At 54.2% G+C, this 20,377-nt stretch overlaps 1 protein-coding gene across 2 annotated transcripts in view; it reads left to right on the top strand.

Moving 5' to 3' along the window:
• FBXO42 (F-box protein 42) overlaps positions 1–20,377 on the top strand; it is a 37,209-nt gene that overhangs the window by 12,363 nt on the left and 4,469 nt on the right. For both annotated transcript variants that reach the window (XM_005528239.3, XM_014257266.2), the window contains exons 4-6: positions 3,417–3,551; positions 19,025–19,178; positions 20,060–20,170. In XM_005528239.3, the coding sequence (XP_005528296.1) occupies positions 3,417–3,551; positions 19,025–19,178; positions 20,060–20,170 (400 nt within the window). The remainder of the gene's footprint in view (positions 1–3,416; positions 3,552–19,024; positions 19,179–20,059; positions 20,171–20,377) is intronic.

Raw genomic sequence — 20,377 nt, 5'->3', positions numbered from 1 at the left:
TCTGGGGGCCAGCTCTTCCAGGAAGCAAATTGCATTTTTCTAAGGGGAGATAAAGACAGTGCAAGCCCTGCCATTCCAAGAGCAGCAGGCATTGCATTTTCATCTTCCCAAGCAATAATTTATGAGGCAGCCGCTGCGCTGCCTCCTGCCAAGACAAGTCCGGGAGACGCTGTGGGGAGCTCTGGTGAAGTCATTGTGCTCTGCCAGATATCCTCACCCTCCCGAAGGATGAAAAGGCTCCGCAGTTCACAGCTCATTTTTAGCAGCCTTAGTGAAGTGCTTATTAATGATTTCATATTTGCATGTATTTCCCTTCAATTTTAGCAGTTTTTGTGACTGCCTAGAGCTCAGGCCAGCTAGAAATTCCCTGGAAAAGGCTCAGACTTGCCCCAAAGAGCAATGTGTGTTCTTTCCTTTATCCAGCTGCCTGCCACGAGCTTCCTGGCTCCAAAGTGAGTTGTCTCCCTAAATCCACTGCCCTTGGAGCGTGTAATCCACATTAGCCTCGCTCGGTGACAGTGCCCTGGCTCTGCCCGGCCCCGGTGGCCACGGCAGCGTTATTAATGCACTTTGTGGGCACAAAACTAATCTGGATTAACTTGTTTGCTGACTTAAACGGATTGGTTTGTTAGCAGCTGCCCAGATCTGCAGGCTCTGCTTTCCCTGCGGCAGCGCTCCGTGCCTGCAGGCAGGATTCCAGCGCCAGAGCAAAGCTACAAATCACCAATTCCGGAAAGTTAAACTGAATCTCTGAACCCTCACCTAAAATCCCAAGGGATGACTGTGAGCTGAGGTGGAGGGAACAAGAAGTTTGGGCAGTGGGGAGGACTCACAAAGCCCTTTTTGAGGGATGAGCGATGCGCCAGTTTTTGTGGGAAGACGTCATTGCCCAGGCATGAGTCAGTGCTGCCATCAAAGCTCCGTCTGGGGCTGGCTCTCTCTTCCAAGAATTATTAGAACTGTCCCAGAAGTGCTCACAGGGAGCACAAACCGACAAGGAGGAGAATTTTAAGCAGCTGGAGGTCAACCTGTCTGCTGTCAGTCCTGAAGGGAGGAAGGGCAGAAGTGCTTGATAAGGAATAATGAATGGAAGGTGCTGCCGTGGGAGCCTGGCAGGGATCACACAGCTGAGGACACACTGGACGAGCTGTCGCTTTTCCAGAGCATTTCACTGAAGCTGCAGAACTTCAGGGCAGGAAATATCAGTAATTCTGAGTGTTTAGAGGCAGAAATCCTCCATATTTGGGGTTTTTTTTTTGGGTGATGTTTGCAGGAGTCACCGAGTTGTTTTATGTATGAACCTGCGAGGTCAAGCAGGGCGATGAGTCACGGGGTGAAATCACTGCAGTCACACGTCAGGAGGCTGAGGAATGCAGAAACGGAAAGGCAGCGAAGGAATGCCGACCATTGTGCCAGGGATATCGATCCTCTGCTGGAGGAGTGACTAATTTTAAGCACTGATTTATTGTTTTTGTTTCCACGGAGCCTGGGGTTGGTGGCACCACCGGGCTAAGTAATTAGAGCAATTTGTGGGTTGGACAAAGCCGCTGGGAGCGGTGAGAGCTGGAATGTTTGTTTTACAGGATGGGCTGCTCCTGGAGCAGAGCTGCAGCTCCTCCCAGCACCCAGCCTTGCTCAATATCCCTGGATTTTGGGCTGCACCCAGGCCCTGCACTGCAAGGAGCAGGACAGTGGCAGTTTAGGGAGTGAGGTAATAACAGGTGGAGATGGAGGGAGATGGGAATTTTATTCCAGGCTGGAATAAAATGCAGTTTTCATTGGGCTTGCTTTTTCCTATTTTTCCCTATTTTTTTTTCCCCTCAAGCTGCTCTGCCTTCCTTATCTTCAGCAGCTTAAAATTACTCTAAAAATGAAATATGAAAGCACAGTCCCAGTGATTTTGCTGTGGGGTTATTCCAGATGGAATTTTGCAGGAAACCTGGAATTCTCCAAGGCAGAGCCCTCCCTGCTCCACCTTTCAGTTCTCTCTTGCCAGAGGTACCTGGATGCTACAAACACCTCCATGGATTTTGTTTTGGGGCCAAAATCTCTTAATTGGGTATCTTTGAGTTCCCTCCCTGTTCCCCATCTCGCTGCCTCATCCTTTCCCCCAGGGAGCAGAGGGAATGCCCGTGGCTGCTCCTGTGTTTTAGTGGAGCTTTTTAAATGAAAATGAAATTTTCATTTCATTTAAATGAAAAAAAAAATCCTTTTTAAATGAAATCCTGAAAAGAGAACAAACCCCCAGCCCTGGGTGCAGAGGGTCTGTGAGCTGTGTGAAGCGGCTCAGGGAAGGTCAGCGAGCTGAGTGCCTTAATCACAGCTAAGCTAATTAATTACAGGCTTCTAAAGCAGTTTTCTCTGCACTTTGAGGAGCTCTGCCTGAGGGGATAATACTCTTGGGAAGTGAAGCTGGGGCTTCACCCTGCTCAGGGATACCCTGTGGTTCCAGGGCAGCCTGGCTGCTTTTCTCCAGGGAGGAAAGAAAAGAGCCTGATCTGAGTGTGAGGCACAGGACAGTGACAGTGACAGTGTGTGAGCAGTGACAGGAGCTGTGTGAACATGGGACAGTGACAATAACTGTGTGTGAGCAGTGACAGGAGCTGTGTGAACATGGGACAGTGACAGTGTGAGCAGTGACAATAACTGTGTGAGGCACAGGACAGTGACAGTGTCACTGACAGTGACTGTGTGTGCAGTGACAGTGACAGTGTGAGCAGTGACAGTGACAGTGTGAGGCACAGGACAGTGACAGTGTCACTGACAGTGACTGTGTGTGCAGTGACAGTGACAGTGTGAGCAGTGACAGTGACAGTGTGAGGCACAGGACAGTGACTGTGTGAGCAGTGACAATAACTATGAGCAGTGACAGTGACTGTGTGAGGCACAGGACAGTGACAGTGTGTGCAGTGACAATAACCGTGTGAGGGCAGTGACAGCTGTGTGAGCAGTGACAGTGACAATAACCATGTGAGCAGTGACAATAACCATGTGAGCAGTGACAATAACCATGTGGGCAGTGACAATAACTGTGTGAGCAGTGACAATAACCATGTGGGCAGTGACAATAACTGTGTGAGCAGTGACAATAACCATGTGGGCAGTGACAATAACCATGTGGGCAGTGACAATAACCGTGTGAGCAGTGACAATAACTGTGAGCAGTGACAGTGACAATAACCATGTGGGCAGTGACAATAACTGTGAGCAGTGACAGTGACAATAACCATGTGGGCAGTGACAATAACCATGTGGGCAGTGACAATAACCATGTGGGCAGTGACAATAACCATGTGAGCAGTGACAATAACCATGTGGGCAGTGACAATAACTGTGTGAGCAGTGACAGTGACAATAACCATGTGGGCAGTGACAATAACCATGTGGGCAGTGACAGGAGCTGTGCTCTGCTGCAGGTGCGTGTTACTACGATGCCAACCAGTCCATGTACGTGTTTGGGGGCTGCACCCAGAGCAGCTGCAACGCCGCCTTCAACGACCTCTGGAGACTCGACCTCAACAGCAAGGAGTGGATCCGGCCCCTGGCCTCAGGTGAGCCCTGGCAGCTCCCCCCACACCTCATCCCTCCTTCCCATGGCTCGGGTTCCATGTTTCCATGTGTGTCTGAGCTGTGTCCCACTGGGATTGAGCTGTGTCCCACTGGGATTGAGCTGTGTCCCACTGGGATTGAGCTGTGTCCCACTGGGATTGAGCTGTGTCCCACTGGGATTGAGCTGTGTCCCATTGGGATTGAGCTGTGTCCCATTGGGATTGAGCTGTGTCCCACTGGGATTGAGCTGTGTCCCACTGGGATTGAGCTGTGTCCCATTGGGATTGAGCTGTGTCCCACTGGGATTGAGCTGTGTCCCACTGGGATTGAGCTGTGTCCCATTGGGATTGGGCTGTGTCCCACTGGGATTGAGCTGTGTCCCACTGGGATTGAGCTGTGTCCCACTGGGATTGAGCTGTGTCCCACTGGGATTGGGCTGTGTCCCACTGGGATTGGGCTGTGTCCCACTGGGATTGAGTTGTGTCCCATTGGGATTGAGCTGTGTCCCATTGGGATTGAGCTGTGTCCCACTGGGATTGAGCTGTGTCCCATTGGGATTGAGCTGTGTCCCACTGGGATTGGGCTGTGCCCCACTGGGATTGAGCTGTGTCCCATTGGGATTGAGCTGTGTCCCACTGGGATTGAGCTGTGTCCCATTGGGATTGAGCTGTGTCCCACTGGGATTGAGCTGTGTCCCACTGGGATTGAGTTGTGTCCCCCTGGATTTGGGCTGTGTCCCACAGAAATGTGGGGTTTGTGCAGAATCCGTGTTCTCAGTGCTGCTCTGAGGGGTCTCCTCAGGAGCTGCTGGTCTCTGTTGTGCCACCAGAGCCTGTGTTGATAAGGCTGAGATAATCAGGATTGTTCAGCCTGGGAAAGGCTGAGAGAATTGGGATTGTTTAGCCTGGGAAAGGCTGAGTTGGGATTGTTCACACTGGAGAAGGCTGAGAAAGATGTGATGATTGTTCAGCCTGGAGAGGCAAAGGCTCCAGGGAGAGCTCAGAGCCCCTTCCAGTGCCTGAAGGGGCTCCAGGAGAGCTGGAGAGGGACTGGGGACAAGGGATGGAGGGACAGGACACAGGGAATGGCTCCCAGTGGCCAGGGAGAGATGGGATTTTGGGCAGGAATTGTTCCTGGCACAGGTGCCCAGAGCAGCTGGGGCTGCCCCTGGATCCCTGGCAGTGCCCAAGGCCAGGCTGGAGCAAGCTGGGGTAGTGGAAGGTGTCCTGCCCATGGCAGGGGTGGCACTGGCTGTGTTTTAGGTCTCATTCCGTGATTCCATGGCGAGAGTCATTGTCCCAAAGCCGAGATTTTCTTTGCTCATTCCAGTGGCTCCCACTCCAGGTATTTTGGGGAGTGGAGCAGACAAGCCCATGCAGGTGGGAGAGCGTGGGAAAGTAGGTTTGTTCCTGCTGTCCAGGCACCCTCAGCCAGGCAGGAAAACACAACAGATTATTTCCCACACTGTTTCTGGTGCTGGAAATGTCACCCACAACAGTTTGGTTTTTTCCTTTTAATTCCTGAGTTCCGCTAAAATAACTCTGAGGAAAGCAGAAAAATTGGGGGAAGCTCTTGGGGCAGGGAGGAGAAATCAGTGTTAAAGCAGCTGTTTTGGCAGGGGGAAGGAGAAAAGGAGCTCAGCATCCACCAGCATTCCTTGCTGGGCACAGAATTCCCTGTCCTGTGCTCTGAGTATTGTGGACTGCTCAGATATTGTTCAAATTATTTCCTTGTCTGGCGCTTGAAGTCCTCCAGAATTCAGGGAACGAGGAAATAGAGGTGGGGATGGATATAGAGGGAGATGGGAAAGCTGGGGGTGCTCACCTGGAGAGGAGAAGGATCCAGGGTGACCTCAGAGCCCCTTCCAGTGCCTGCAGGGGCTCCAGGAGAGCTGGAGAGGGACTGGGGACAGGTGCCAGGTGCTGGTGTCACCTGGCAGTTCCCAGCTGTGAGCAGCTCACTCTTGGTGCTTGGGTCTCCACCCACACTTGGGAAGTGTGGTGTTCCTGTTCTGATTTTTGTGTCACACAAAAATCCTTGTGATCTGTGTGACTCCCACAGGGGAGAGTTAAAGAGTTGTGGATTTAAACAGGGGGGGAACACAAACCCCACCCCTCCAGACCATCCATCCTCCCTGCTGGAGCTCTCCCCGTGCTCGGGGCTGGAGAGGGGAGGATGAACAGGATCCTGGCCAGGGAGGATCGGGCTGAGAGCTGCCCTGCTCCGGCCCCGGGCTCCCACGGAGCCACATCCCAGTGCCTCCCCAGGAACGGGAATTGCTGTGGGAATGCGCAGGGGGGTGAGGTCCCACGGGAAGATCCCCTGGGGAGATGTTCCTGCACGTTGTCATGGGTGAGATGGGATCGCAGCTGAAACTGGAGGCTGGGAGCAGGGAGCGCTCCCGTTCCTGCTTTTCCAAAGGGATGAGTCACCCCCGGTGGGATTCGCTCTTCCTTTGGGTGCCCCAGACCCAGAGCACTGCCTGGGAACGGGGAGTGACTGGAGGGGGCAGCAGCCGGGAGCTTTGAAATCCTGTGGTGTAAATAAGGTTTTAAAAAAACCAAAACAACGAAGAGTTGACGTTTTGATTGATCACCACTCGTTGTGTGTGCAGGCTAATTGCTGTGGAGGAGTTCCCACACCTCTGCCCCACTGACTCCACAGCTCTGGAATAAGACCCTGGCCCTTTCCCAAGGCCAGGTCTTGCTCAGAAAGGTTCCCTCACACTCCACGTTCACCCTCGTTAAGCATCTTCTCTAACGAGCCCTGCGCAGAGAGTGGGAGCACCATGTCTTGGACACAATTTCGTCCCTTTCTGAGAGGCTTTTCCAGGAGAAAACGCCCTTTTGTTGTTGTTGTTGCTGCTGTTTGTTCTTACCTGTTTTCATCCGGGTTTTCTGGCTCCCAGGCATGAGATGACATCAGAGCTGGATAATTCCCCTCCAGCCCGAGCTGCTTCATCTGGGAGTAAATATTTAGCCTTCAAAGAAATAATTGGCCTGCGTTTCTTTAGTCTCAGAGACGGAGGAGGGAGATAATTACTTGAAAAAACCCTAATTTTTGAGGTTTCAAAGTATTTTTTTGCTTAGATCTGAAACAATGGCTTTGACGTGTGGCTGATGGGGCTGGAGCAGCACAGGAGAGTCGGCGGTGCCTGGCTCTTGTGGAGAGCTTTCGGTGGGGTTGGAAGCTCTGGAGAGGAGGGCAGCAGGATCTCTATTTTCAGAAAGTGCCTCCTCTCCCAGCTCTTCTCCCTCGAGCTCTCCTGGCCATTGGAGCTGCTCCCAGCCCTTCCCATCCCAGGCAGGATGTGCTGGAGCAGGAGCAGGATGGTTCCCAGCCCCGCGCGTGGGACGCTGCGGTGCTGTCCCGGTGGTCCCTGGCAGGCAGAGCCTTCTCTGCGTGGTGGGGATGCTTTCCTTGGCCTCACCTGCACGCTTCACCTGGGCAGTCCTTGGGATTGGAGCCCATCTGAGCTCAGGGGATCCTGCTGAGGGGCTGGGGGTGGTTTGTGCTGGAATGTGTTTATCCAGCTGGAGGCCAGGGTGAGGCCCCACTCCCGTGAGTCCAGCTGGAGCACGCTGGTTCCAGTGGCGAGAGTCCCTGGTGCTCCCCAAAAATGGGCTGAACAGCCAGGAAAGAAACCAAAGCCCACTTGAAACAGAGTCCCAGGACTCTGAGTACCTGGAGGGGCTCCAGGAACACTGGGGATGGACTTTGGACAAGGGCCTGGAATGCCAGAGGGCAGGGTCAGATGGGATATTGGGAAGGAATTGTTCCCTGTGAGGGGGATGAGGCCCTGGCACAGACTGGACAGGGCTTGGAGCACCCTGGGACAGCAGAAGTTGTCCCTGGACTGGATGGGCTTTAAGGTCCAGCCCAAACCACTCCATGATTCCATCACTTCATACAGCAGGAGCTGCAGGGGGTTGTGGTGAGGCCTTTTTTGATGCCTGGACTCGGCTGAGCAGGGGTTCATCCCTGGATCTGCTGCCCTGCTGGCAAGGAAGGATTGTCCTGTTTCCATGTGGAGCCCTCCTGGTGAGCTCCCACCCCAATCCCTGCGCAAGGGGAGCTCCCAGAGAAGCCCCAGGCACTTTGGAGCCTCCTGTCCATGGCATCCTGCAGGGATAAGTCACAGGCAGAATCTCCTGCTGCCCTGCCTGGGCTGTTTCTCTTCAGGCTTGGTCTCGGCCAGAACCACACCAGAAAATGCCTTTTTGAATTAGGGACAAAAGGGCCAGGAGCTTTGCTGTCCCAGGGGCTCATGGCACAGAGGTGAAAAGCTTTTCCCTTTAAAAGTGAGCCTGTTGTGTTTATAAAGTCAGGAATGGTGCTGGAACCACCAGGGCTTTGCAGGGAGAGGCATTCCAGCTGCATTCCTGTAGGATCTGCACATCCTCCTCCTCCTCCTGGGTCTGCTTTATCCTCCCCCTGCTGCTCCCACCTTGCTCCAGCTGCCAGGGCAGTCAGGAGGGCTGGAAGGGCTCTCCCTGTCCCCGTTGTTTTCCCACTTCCAGGCTGGGATATCCCTCTGGGATCCAAGAGGAGTTCAGGAGCCCCGAGGCTCTGCTTTTCCCCTTCCTGGCAGGAGGCTCCTGGTGCTGCTGCCCTGCAGGGGCACCTCCCCAGGACTTCTCTCCTGGTGTTTCCTGTCCCCACACTCACACTGGGGAGAGGGAAAAGCTCCTCATCTTTCAGGATCTGGAGATCAGGTTTGGAGGCAGAGCTCCTCCGTGTGATGCCCTGATCCTCTCTGATCCTCCGTGCTGCTCCAGCCTGGCGCTGCTGAAAGCTCCTGGGTGGCCCCAGCAGGACACAGGAAAAGCTCCTCGTGCTCCTCAGCTCTTCAGGGAGTGGGAGGATCAGGTTTCCCTTTGGGATTGAGGGAAAGGTGCCTTTGATGGTGTTGTGTCAATAAAAGCAGCAGCCCGAAGGAGGCAGGAGAGACTCGGGAGAGACTCCTGGTGTCAGATGTGGTCCTGGTGGAGCAGAGAGGTTTGGCCTTGACAAAGCTGTGCAAAAACCTTGCCCCGAGCTAAAAAGCCCAGCCTTGTTTTTCATCTCCCCCTTCTAGAACACAGAGGCGAGTTTTCAAAACAATTTTCCAGTCAGTGGAGTTTCACAGTGGAGCTCCCAGGCACAGGGAAGCTCTCAGGAAGGCTCCCAAATGCCTTGCTTTGGGCACTCAAACCCCCCAAAACCCTGACCAAAGCTCCCTCGGTGTCCCCTGTGCCTCTGACCTTGCCCCACACCACGTCTGATGGAAAGAAAAGCTCAGCTTTATTAAAAACTCGGGATCACCTTGAGCCCACTACAGCCCTTGGTGTCCTGGGAGCCAGGAGGATCCAAGAGCTCATTCCTGGCATGGAATAACCTCTCTGATTATGGCTGAGTGCCTGAGCCTCCAACGTGGAGCAGGTTAATGGGGTGGAGGGAAATGTGTCGTGCTGTGAGCGGTTTTGGTGAGCCTGGAAGAGAGGAAAGCTTTTTCCAGCTCTTTTCCTGATCTGGGTGGTTTTTCCCTTTGGGTTTGGTGGCAGCAGGGCTTGTTCCTGCCTCTGCAGAGCTGAAACATTCCGTGTTATCCTCCAAAAATCCATGGCTTTCCCACCAAGAGCCTTTCCAAAGGCTCTTGGAGTCCTCGAGGTCGGAGTGACTTTTGCCCCCTTTGGAAGCTCAGCTTTAATCCTGTGAGCCTCCTGCCCGTAGTTCCCTTATCCTGCACCTGATTTCTTCCTGATCACACACCTGAATTCTTCCTTACACACATTTCTTCCTTATCCCATCCCTCATTTCTGCTCCTCAGGACTTTGCAGGCTTTTCCTGTGCCTCTCTTTGGGACAGAGGCTGTCCCAGCACAGGTGGATTGAAATTGCTTTCTCCACTTTAAATATATGGAATTTTTTCCTCCTTTATTTTGGGCTCCCAGTTTTACAAGGAGGCTCCTACCAAGCCTTTGACAGACAAACTCTCCACCAGTGTCCCTGGATGTAGAGTTTGGATTTCATTCCTGCCCTTGCAGAGGGTGGACTGGCAGCTCCGAGGTGGGAGCAGGGCTGTTCCCAGCCCCTGGATCCATCTTCATTTGTTCCTCTCTTTGCCTGGCTGGTTCTGCAGAACGTCTCTAATGGAATTTGTGGTGTTCAATATGAAATATCTCAAGGGCAGGAGATGAAAAATCAACCCAAATCAAGTGAAGGTTTTTTTTGTTGTTGTTGTTGTTTTTCCTGCATCATGTGCCGCCTGGTTGGGAAGGCGCTGCTGGTTTCCAGGAGATTAATCCATGGGTTTAGGTTTACAGCACACAAACTTCTGTTCCCTTGGACTTGCCAGGCTCTGTCCTCCTCCAGCTCATGGCCTTTCTGGCTGTGTTTAACCTCGGGAAGGTTTTTGTTGTCTGGATCCAAACCACATCCCGCTGGCATCCACCCTTGGGACGGCCATGGATCAGTCCCAGGCACACGCAGGTACCAAACCCACCGAGTGTGAACTGTGGGATTTATCCCTCAGCTGCCTTCACCAAACCAGGCAGGAAAAGCCAGAAGGTCTGGGAGCAGGGCACCCTGCTCCCTACCAACAGAGGGGTGAAGGGCTTTCCTGCTGGAGCGACGACTGCTCAGTGGAATGGGAAACCTCCGAGGGAAAACATTCCTGTGCCTCCTGTTCCCCAGCCCCACATCCCTGCCTGGCTCCATCCTGCCCCTCCCTCCAGCCGGCAGCTCCTCATCCCTGCTGTGCTCCCACAGCTTTTCCAGCGGCTCCCGACATCGCCGAGGTCCCAGAGTCACTGCGGGCTCCTTTCGGCTCCCGGGGCTGCAGGGAGGGGGCAGAGTCAGCTCAGCAATCCCAGCAAGGTGTGCCCGGCCTCGGGAGCCTGCTGCCTCCCAGGAATGGCTTTGAAGAAGCCCTGGATAGCGGCCCAGGGAGGTGGGGATGTGCCCAGGAGCAGGGGCTGGCAGGGTTTTACCCCTCTCTGCCGTTCCTTGCTCTCTGTGCACCGCAGGAAGCTCAGCCAGGTTTTATCCGTGGGGGAAAACACGGGGGGCAAACATTCCCTGCAGTGGGAAAGGGGCTCCTCGGAGCAGGGCTGGGCTGTAGCCCTCCCTCAGGAAATGATCCCTCACCCTGAGAGTGGGATCAGCCTGAGGTGGCAGGAGCCCCGTGGGAAGGGAAGGAGGGAGAAGCGGAGGGGGCTGGAGAGGAAGGGCTGGAGGGCAGCGGCTGCTGCAGCGGGGAGCTGGTTCCTCTCTCGGTTCCTCTGCCCTCAGTACACACCTGGGGGACACCTTCCACCATCCCAGCCTGCTTCAAACCCTGCCCAGCCTGCCCTTGGACAGGAATCCCTCCCAGTAGTACTAGCAGGTAGTTGTAGTAGTAGTAACAGTAGTAGTAGCTACTCCCTCCTCCACCTTGGAGGACCTTGGAACACCCGCACTTGAAAAACAATTTACATTTAATGATCCCAAAGTGCAGGTCTGTCATCCCTTTAACCTAGGCAGAAGGTAGGCTGGATTTTCCAAGAGGGTTTTGTTTCTTTTTTTTGTCTATCAGGATTTTATTTTATTTTTTATTTTTCCCTGACAAGTTTGATTTCCCAGCCCTGCGGAGAATTTAACGTCTCGCTCATCTGAGTTTGGTTGGAGCCGAGGAATTTGCGAGCTGTGGCTCGGACAAATCATCTCCAATTTATTTCCTTTTCAGGAAAAAGGCTCCCAGAGCCACACACGGGGTTGTTGACACTGGTGGTGTCTCACATCTAATGAATGTGTTGCACCCCAGAGCGAGCCCATCCCTCCTTCCCGAGGCCTGGGAGGTACCCGGGGGTGATGCTTTCCCTGGACACAAATTCCCTGCTGGTTTCACACCCAATTATCCCGTTTTCCTGGTCTGACAGCACCTTCCTCCCTGTCTGGTGTGGGATAAAACCCCCCAGTCCCATGGCTGCGCTGTCAGCTGGGAAGGAAAGGTCCTCCTGGGAATTTCGGGCAGGCTGTGCTGACATCTATCGGCAAGAGCTCCTTCCAAGGCAGCCCAGCCTTTGCCTTGAGGACTCAGTCCCCCAGGATTAGGTGGGTAATATTTGGGATTGAGCAGGCAGCGTTCCCAGGGCGCTTTAATCCGTGCTGAGCACCGTGTGCCATCCGAGCCTCCCCGCATCCCGGAGCTCCTGGCCTGATTTTAACCTTTCCCCAAAGCATCTGCTCTGAGACTCGGGCACTCGTTTGTGCTTGTCCACAGTCCAGAGGTGGGTTTTGGTTCCTGACGTGAAATATTCAGGGAGTTTGGCATTCAGGGCTGGAATTACTGGAATGAGGGATAAAAGTGCTTCCCTGGCGTGGAGGGAGCGAGGTTCAGTAACTGATGGGTTGAAAATGGGGAGGCAGCACGGGAGGGGAGTGCGAAGAGCTGGGCTGAAATTCCCTTCCTGTGCTGGGAATTTCAGCAGGAAGGTTCCAGTAAAAAGCTGCTGTCCCTGCAGCAAATATTGGGAGCAGCAAAGCCCTGGCTTTTTGCACTTCCTCTGTCTGCCTGCATCCAGAAATGCTGTGGGTTCCCCATCCCTGGAAACGTCCAAGGCTGGACAGGGCTTGGAGCAGCCTGGGACAGTGGAAGGTGTCCCTGCCCATGGCAGGGGCTGGAATGGGATGAGCTGTGAGGTCCCTTCCATCCCAGATGGTTCTGGGATTCACTGGCTGTGCCCACAGGGTGCTCTTTAGAGGATGGTTGAGGTTTGGAGCCCCGTGGTTGCTGTAACCTCACCAAATGACACAGCAGCCGTTTCCTGGAACACCGCTCGTTTGGGGATTCTCCATTTTGGGACGATCCCGGAGCGGAAAGTGCGGAGCTCAGCAGGGCTGGGACACAGCCCTGTTCTCCATGTTCCTGCAATTCCCGACTCTTCCTTTGCCTCCTGCAGGGAACACGAGCGGCAGGAGCTGCTCAGCCCTTTCTGGGAGCGCTGAGCTCTGCAGGGGCTGCTTTAGGGAGGTGTCAGGGTGTTAAATCACTGGAGATGGGAATAAACACACGGAGACAGGGAGAGGCGGCCGGGGGGATCCTGCCCGGGGGGAACAGCGGCTTTGGCAGGAGCAGCCCCTCGTGCGGGGCCTTTCCCAAAGGGTGAGCTCGCCCCGGGGACAAGGGACAGCTGATTCCCAGTAAAACCTCTCCTGCCGTGGAGCTGCGGGAATTGGGGCAGGAATTGTGGCAGGAATCACAGCAGGAATTGGGGCAGGAATTGGGGCAGGAATCGCAGCAGGAATCACACTAGGAATCACAGCAGGAATTGTGGCAAGAATCACAGCAGGAATTGTAGCAGGAATTGTGACAGGAATCACAGCAGGAGTCACAGCAGGAATCATGGCACGAATTCTGGCAGGAATCACAGCAGGACTCACAGCTGGAGTTACAGCAGGAATCACACCAGGAATCACAGCAGGACTCACACCAGGAATCACAGCAGGAATCACAGCAGGAATCACAGCAGGACTCACAGCTGGAGTTACAGCAGGAATCACACCAGGAATCACAGCAGGACTCACACCAGGAATCACAGCAGGAATCACAGCAGGACTCACACCAGGAATCACACCAGGAATCACACCAGGAATCACACCAGGAATCACACCAGGACTCACAGCAGGAATCACACCAGGACTCACAGCAGGACTCACACCAGGAATCACACCAGGAATCACACCAGGAATCACACCAGGACTCACAGCAGGAATCACACCAGGAATCACACCAGGAATCACACCAGGAATCACACCAGGAATCACACCAGGACTCACAGCAGGAATCACAGCAGGACTCACAGCAGGAATCACACCAGGAATCACACCAGGACTCACAGCAGGAATCACAGCAGGACTCACAGCAGGAATCACACCAGGAATCACACCAGGACTCACAGCAGGAATCACAGCAGGACTCACAGCAGGACTCACACCAGGAATCACACCAGGACTCACAGCAGGAATCACAGCAGGAATCACACCAGGAATCACACCAGGAATGAGTCCCAGCGACCCCAGCCCGTGGCGCTCTGGCTGTCTCGGCAGTGTTTGCTCAGTTGCTGCACGAGGACGTTTTTGCCAGGCGTTAGCCCAGGCTGACTCAGGAGATCCCCGGGGTTCAGAGGGCGCTGCCTCTCCCTCTCCACGGCTTTATCGCAGCGGCAGCGCCTCGCAAACGCCGGGGTTAAATAAATACCCACGGGCACCTTGCAACAGCGCGGAGGTGACTGATCCTGCCCGGGGCTGCTGCCTCCTCCTCCCCGGGATTGCGAGAAACCAAAGCTCGGCTGCCACGCCGGGCTTTGACTGGGCTTGCAGCTCAGTGCCGAGTCAGTGCGGGCTGGAAATGCACGCTGGGAGCGCGGTGGGAATTGTGTCGGTGTGTCAGCACCGGGGGGCTGCCGCTGTGCCCCCCCAAAAACTGCAGATAAACTCGGGATGTTCCCCCACTTCCTTCCCGAGAGGTTGTTTGTGCCTGCGGAGGTTTTGTCGCTCTGCTTGAGGAGACAAATCAGACCTTGTTCTGTTTTTCCGTAAAACTCCTGCAAGGCTGAATTCCTGTCTGCTTCCCAGCGTGGAATTTGGGGTTTTTCTGGAAGGGAACACTAAATTGCCTGTGGTTTAGTAAGAGAAAATGATCCTTCTGTGGCTTTTAAAGGCTCTAAGGTTAAGGCAGGCCTGGTCAGAACTGGTCTAGAACGTGTTGCTAATCCCAGTGCTCTGTTTTAGACTTTTTGGGATTAAAAACAGGTGAATGTGAAATGCTGGATCCGAGGCAGCTGAGCAGAGTCCTCAGTGTTGGGTTTGACTTTGGGAATGAGTGGGTGTGCGACAGGGGTGTCTGCTCTTCCCATGGGAGTGCCCCTTTGGCACCTCCCGAATCCAGTGCTCCTGCTGGGACTGCTGGGATGCTCCTCTGGCCTCCGGGCTGCTGCTCAGCAGCTTGTCCTCTTCCCTCTGGGAAACCTGGCAGGGATCTGCATGGAGCTGCTGTGGAAAAACCCCAGCTGGCCTGGGAAGCACAGGGATTTACTGGTTTTATCCTCACTGGTTTTGCTTCCAGTTGAAGGGGGAAGGTTTGGGGATTCCACGCTGTCACACAGGTTTGGGATGGAGCTGTGTGGGATGGGAAGTGTTCAGGGCCATCCCTCGGCTGGGCTGGATGAGGGTTCCAGGCTGGGAACTGGGATTTGGGAATCCAGGTCCAGCCTAAGAGCCAGACTGAAAACCAGCTCCTGCTTGAGCGTGGAAGCACAAAACTCGTGGTGGGCAGGGTTGGATCCCATCTGGGATCGCTCAGAGTGCAAAACAGGCACCATTCTTGGGAAGAAGTGTCCAAGGCCAGGCTTGGGGCACCCTGGAGTACTGGAAGGTGTCCCTGCCCACGGCAGGAGGTGGAATGGGATGAGCTTTAAGGTCCCTTCCAACCCAAACCATTCCAGGGTTCTTGTGAAAGGACAACCCCGAGCCCCTGCCCAGGGATGCTCTCCTGGAGCGCAGATTGCAAGTGGCTCTTGAACCTGGGAGCTTGGATTCCTTTGCACCTGGAAATCCATGGGGAAAATCCTTTAATTTCTGAGCTCTGGGGTTGGGCACTTGGCTTTGGTTATCTGGGTGTTCCATGGAAATCCAGCTGCCTGCAAAGGTGGCAGTTGGCTCCCTCAGGATCCACCAGACCCAGCAAAAACAGCTCCTGGCTGCAGCCCTCGTCCTTCTCCAGAATTAAAGCTCCTCAGAGATCCCCTTGACACAAATCTTTCCATGTGTTCCCTTTTCCCCAGCTCAGTGCAGCCCCCCAGCCCCTCCTGGAGAATATTCCCAACCCTGAGCCAGCCCTTCCAGCTGGGCTGTGCAAGCTGATAATCCCGGGGTGAGCGTTTCTGCTCCCCACTCCAGCTGCTTTTTGGGCTGCCCCTGGCAGAGGTGAGAGCTGCTCTGGCTCCCCGTGTCCCTTCGAGCCCGGCTTTTCCTTTGTTCCCGTTAATCTGTGCGCGTGCGGCCCCGCCGGCTTTAGGGGCTGGATAACCAACCTTTAAAAACTGCTTATAAGGACAGATCCAACCCAGATAAACCACCCAGAGCTCGTGTCGGGAGCCATCACAGGCTGGCGCTTCTTTTCCAAACATCTGTGGAAGCCGGAGATCTTTAGTTGGTTTTTTTGGCTTTGTGAGCCAGGAAAATCCATCAGCAGGGAAATCAAACAGCTCAGCCCAGCCTTTAACTCCTCATCCCCGCAGAAAGAAAGAACAGCATCAGCTGTGCAGGGATGGGGCCTGCTGTGCTCAGCAGGAGTGAACTGTGCTGCCCCCTCAGCCTGCTCACACCTTCATCCCCGGGAGGGATAACCTGGCTGCTGGGCTGGGACGTCGAGGGATAACCTGGATGGTGTTGTGGCAGGATAACCTGGATTTTGGGCTGGGACATGGAGGGATAACCTGGATGGTGTTGTGGCAGGATAACCTGGGTTTTGGGCTGGGTTACAGGGGGATAACCTGGATGGTGTTGTGGCAGGATAACCTGGATGCTGGGTGATGTTATGTAGGGATAACCTGGATTTTGGGCTGGGACGTGGAGGGATAACCTGGATGGTGTTATGGCAGGATAAACTGGGTTTTGGGCTGGACTACAGAGGGATAACCTGGATGGTGTTGTGGCAGGATAAGCTGGATTTTGGGCTGGGACATGGAGGGATAACCTGGATGCTGGATGGTGTTGTGGCAGGATAAACTGTATGCTGGACTGGGTTACAGAGGGATAACCTGGATGGTGTTGTGGCAGGATAAGCTGGATGCTGGGTGATGTTATGGAGGGATAACCTGGATGGTGTTGTGGCAGGATAAGCTGGATTTTGGGCTGGGACATGGAGGGATAAGCTGGATTTTGGGCTGGATGGTGATACTGGGGTGGGGAGCTCAGGCACACAGCCAGTTCCCCCCTGGGACCCCTGGGAACGGTGCAGTTCATTACCCAGGCCCCGATGGCTCCTCAGCCCGATCCGTGTGCAATCCCAGAGAGGATCCCCTGTGCTCCTGGGAGCCTTTGAAGGGCCACTCCCACCTCCCACAATCTCCAGAGGCCTCGGACTTTGACCAGCGCCTGGAGTCCCTTTGATGTCCCGGTGTCCCTCCGCATGCCTGAGTCCTGAGGTCACCGAGCTGCCTTCCCCCTTCCAGCAGCTCCCTCGGGATGTTCCTGCCCTTCCCGAGGATCCAGCAGTTCTCCCTTGCTTTAGGGATAAACAGCATTAATTCCTCAGATTTCCCGTGTGTCCCTGTGGTGCACCTCATTTTGGAGAGCACCCACAGACAGCCCGGTTCCGCTGTGGGGAGAGGCTTTGAGAGGCCAGCACTCCTTGGACTTGTAAAATGCCGAGTTTTCCTGCGCTGCAGAATGAAACTCAGCTCATTTACATCGGTACAATGTCCAATAACAGGCAAAGCTTCCTGAAGAACCGGGGCTGGCCTCTGCCCTGGGCTGTTTGCATGGCACTGACTCACTTGGGAATTGTCTCCGTGGCTGAGCCGGGGCTGACCTTCAGCTTTCAGCAGAGGGAGAGTGACTTTCCTCACCACTGAGCAAGGTGCCAATGTTTTTCCATCTTGGAATGACTCTAGCTGCCCCCTTTTTTGTTTAAAAATAACCCAGCGTAACCCCAGCACCCTGTGGCATCCCTGGTGGAATCACCTGGCTGGGATTCACCAAATAAAATGTTATTCACCAAATGAAATGTTTTGTTGCGGTGTCAGGCTTAGGAGGAAAACTTTGTGCACTGCCAGGGAATTATTTGGGCTGGAAACCTGCTGGTGTGGGTTAATGAATTGCACACGTGGAATGAGCCAGGAGAACTGGAGTTCACCAAACGTGACCCTCACTGGCACCTGATCCTCATGGAGCCCTTGGTGCAGCTCTGGCCATGCGTTACCTTGCATTAAGTGCTTCTGAAAATCCCATTTTCCCCTCATCTCCCCGGCCTGAGGGCAGCAGCAGGACACTTTGTCCCTGGGGAAGGGACACTGGGGCCATTTCTGCATCAGCCCAGGGGCTGCTTTTTGCTGGGCTCTCCCCTCCCAGCACCTGGAACCCATTGTGGTGGAATTGCTTCCCTCAGCTGCAACATCCTAAAATAGATGCTCCGCTTTCTTTTAAAAATAGTCTGTTCTGGGTGTCATTCCCTGCTAAAATTGTGTCTCTCCAGTCCTGCTGGGACAGGGGAGGGGACAGAGGTGCCACCACGGCCACGTGTGAGCCGTGCCCTTGAGCTGCCCCGCTGCCAGAGGCAGGCAGGGAGCCGTGGGGCTGGGATGAGGATTCCAGGGTTCCTGGATGGGCTGGGAAGAGCGGCTGCAGCGCTGGGGGAGTGTGCTGGGCGCTCTGGGAGCCAGGATGCTCAGAGCCAGCTGGGCTGGAGAGGCTTCAGCTGCTCCACACCTCACACAGCAGCACCCCTGGCTCCAGGGGCAGGCAGGGATTGGGGTTTTGCAGTGGATGTTTCCAGTTTCCCAACATAAATTCGAAGGGATCGAATCCTTTGACAGTTGCTCTTGCCAGCAGGTTTCCTGCACCGAGGCTGCTCCTGCTCCAAGCAGGTTAGGAACCGTAAAATCCCAGAATGGTTTGGGTTGGGAGGACCTCAAAGCTCATCCCATTCCAGCCTGGCCTTGGGCACTTCCAGGGATCCAGGGGCAGCCCCAGCTGCTCAGGGATGTGCTGGCCAGCAGAAGCAGCAGTGGGCTGAGAGGTGAGCTCAGGAAAAGCCTCAGGACACACGGAATGGTGTGAGCCCGGCAAATCCCAACGGCACCGAGCCCGGGAGGTCACACTGTCCTCGTGCAGGTCCTGCTCAGGAGTCCCCCGCTCCCTGCAGAGCCCTTTGAACCTCAGACAGGCCACACAGAAAGGTTTTCCATGATTTTTAAAGCAGCACTGCATCCTGCAGACTCGAGGGATGGCTTCATTGACAGCCAGAGCGCCCAGGGCTTCCTTCTCAAAGGCGGGGTTCGGCGAGTGTGAGCACCCCACACATCTGCACAAGCCACACTGGCTGCCTTGGGATTGTGTCCTTCCTCCCTCCCTCCTCAGGGAGAGCTGTTAGAGGTATTTGGAGGTAATTATTGCTTTTATTTGGCGCTAAAGCAATAATTTGGAGGGATCTGCTGGAAAACCGGCAATTTCCTGCGAGTGAGTGACAGATGTTTTGCTGTGTTTGAGATGTGCTTTCAGGCTCCTACTAATTACCATGACACAAATTGGCAGGAGTTTTCTTCCCAAGCTCCCAGCTCTAATTTTGCCTTTTTTTTCTTTTTTTCTTTTTTTTTTTTTTTTTCCAGTTATTTTCTTTTTTTTTTTTTGTAAAGGTGGAGTCTCCCCATTGTGACACTTCAGGAGGAAACGATGCAGAGCTGGGGGCTTGTGTTCAAACACGATTTTCCTAACTTTTCCTCCCTCCCTGCTAGGTTCCTACCCCTCTCCCAAGGCTGGGGCCACGCTGGTGGTCTACAAGGACTTGCTGGTGCTTTTTGGGGGCTGGACCCGGCCCAGCCCTTACCCCCTGCACCAGCCCGAGAGGTTCTTCGATGAGATCCACACCTACTCCCCCTCCAAAAACTGGTAAGAGCAGGCTTTGATCCTGGAGAAATGGCTCTGGAATGCAGCTGGAGGAATGCCTGGGAAGCTGTGCGTGGTCCTGCTTTCCCAGGTGTGTCTCTTGAAACAAAAAAAAAGCCACACAAGCACAGCAGAGCTGAGGATGGGGTGCTGCCAAGCGCCTCGTGGGTGCTGCTGCTTCCATATGCTTCTGGAGTTGTAGCTAAATATTCCAGGCTGCCTTGGCATCCCCATCCAGGTGGGAAACCTGGGTGTTTTAAAAGCCTAATCACTTTGGCTGGGAGCACTGAGGTGTTGCTGAGATAAGCGTGAAGTGCTGGAGGTCTTGTTTTCAGTGGTGATCCAAAACTCAGCTCCCTCGGGGAGATGTGATAAATCAGATTTCTCCATCACTTCAACCTCTGCCTTCCCAGCTCCAGGACTGGAGCATCCAGCAATGTCCGTGGAGCTGGCAGGAATTTTCCCTTTTCCCTTTCAACAGCATTTGGCTGATTTTAGACCCAGCTTTCTCACCCATCCCGTGTGTGAGAAGGAAAAATGCTGGATCGAGGAGAAGGTTCCTGCTCCTCTTGCACTGAGAACTTTTCATCCTCAAAAGTATCAATTATCCAGTGCACTTTGGGCTGTGTCGTCACAACTCTGTAATTAAACCTCTTGGAAAGAATTTGAGGCAAACTTAATTGGAAGGGGAGATGTTCCCAACTCGGCCACGGGACTCGCTCATGCCTTAAAAATGTTTAGCACATTGGGATTTCTAATTAGTTTTGTTGCTATTTGGATATCTGGAGGTTTTCCCTGTGGTTTTCCCCCCGTGACATCTTCTTGAGGACCTTTGATCCAACATTTTCCTTCATTGGGGAATGTGTTCCTGCCTCTCTTCCCAGGTGGAACTGCATCATGACCACCCACGGCCCCCCTCCCATGGCAGGGCACTCCTCCTGTGTCATCGAGGACAAAATGATCGTTTTTGGGGGCTCCCTTGGATCCCGGCAGATGTAAGTGAGGGGTGAGGGGGTCACACAAGCGCCCCTGTGAGCCAGGACAGGGATGGGATGGTCTTGGGGTGGCCCATGAGGAATTTTTTGCAGGATTTTGGGGTCTGCCTGCTGCCTTATCACGCCCTTCGCCTCTTGCAGCAAATCCCAAGGCTCCAGCCTGCAAAAGTCCCAATTGTGCCATAAAACCCAGCCCTGAGGCGAGTT

The sequence above is a fragment of the Pseudopodoces humilis genome, chromosome 24, assembly GCF_049639895.1.
Source record: "Pseudopodoces humilis isolate 2021_Gansu_Grassland_sample_001 chromosome 24, ASM4963989v1, whole genome shotgun sequence".
NCBI classification, from domain to species: domain Eukaryota; kingdom Metazoa; phylum Chordata; class Aves; order Passeriformes; family Paridae; genus Pseudopodoces; species Pseudopodoces humilis.
The sequence above is the reverse complement of the archived record's forward strand: the minus strand, read 5'-3'. Positions and strand labels throughout refer to the sequence as shown.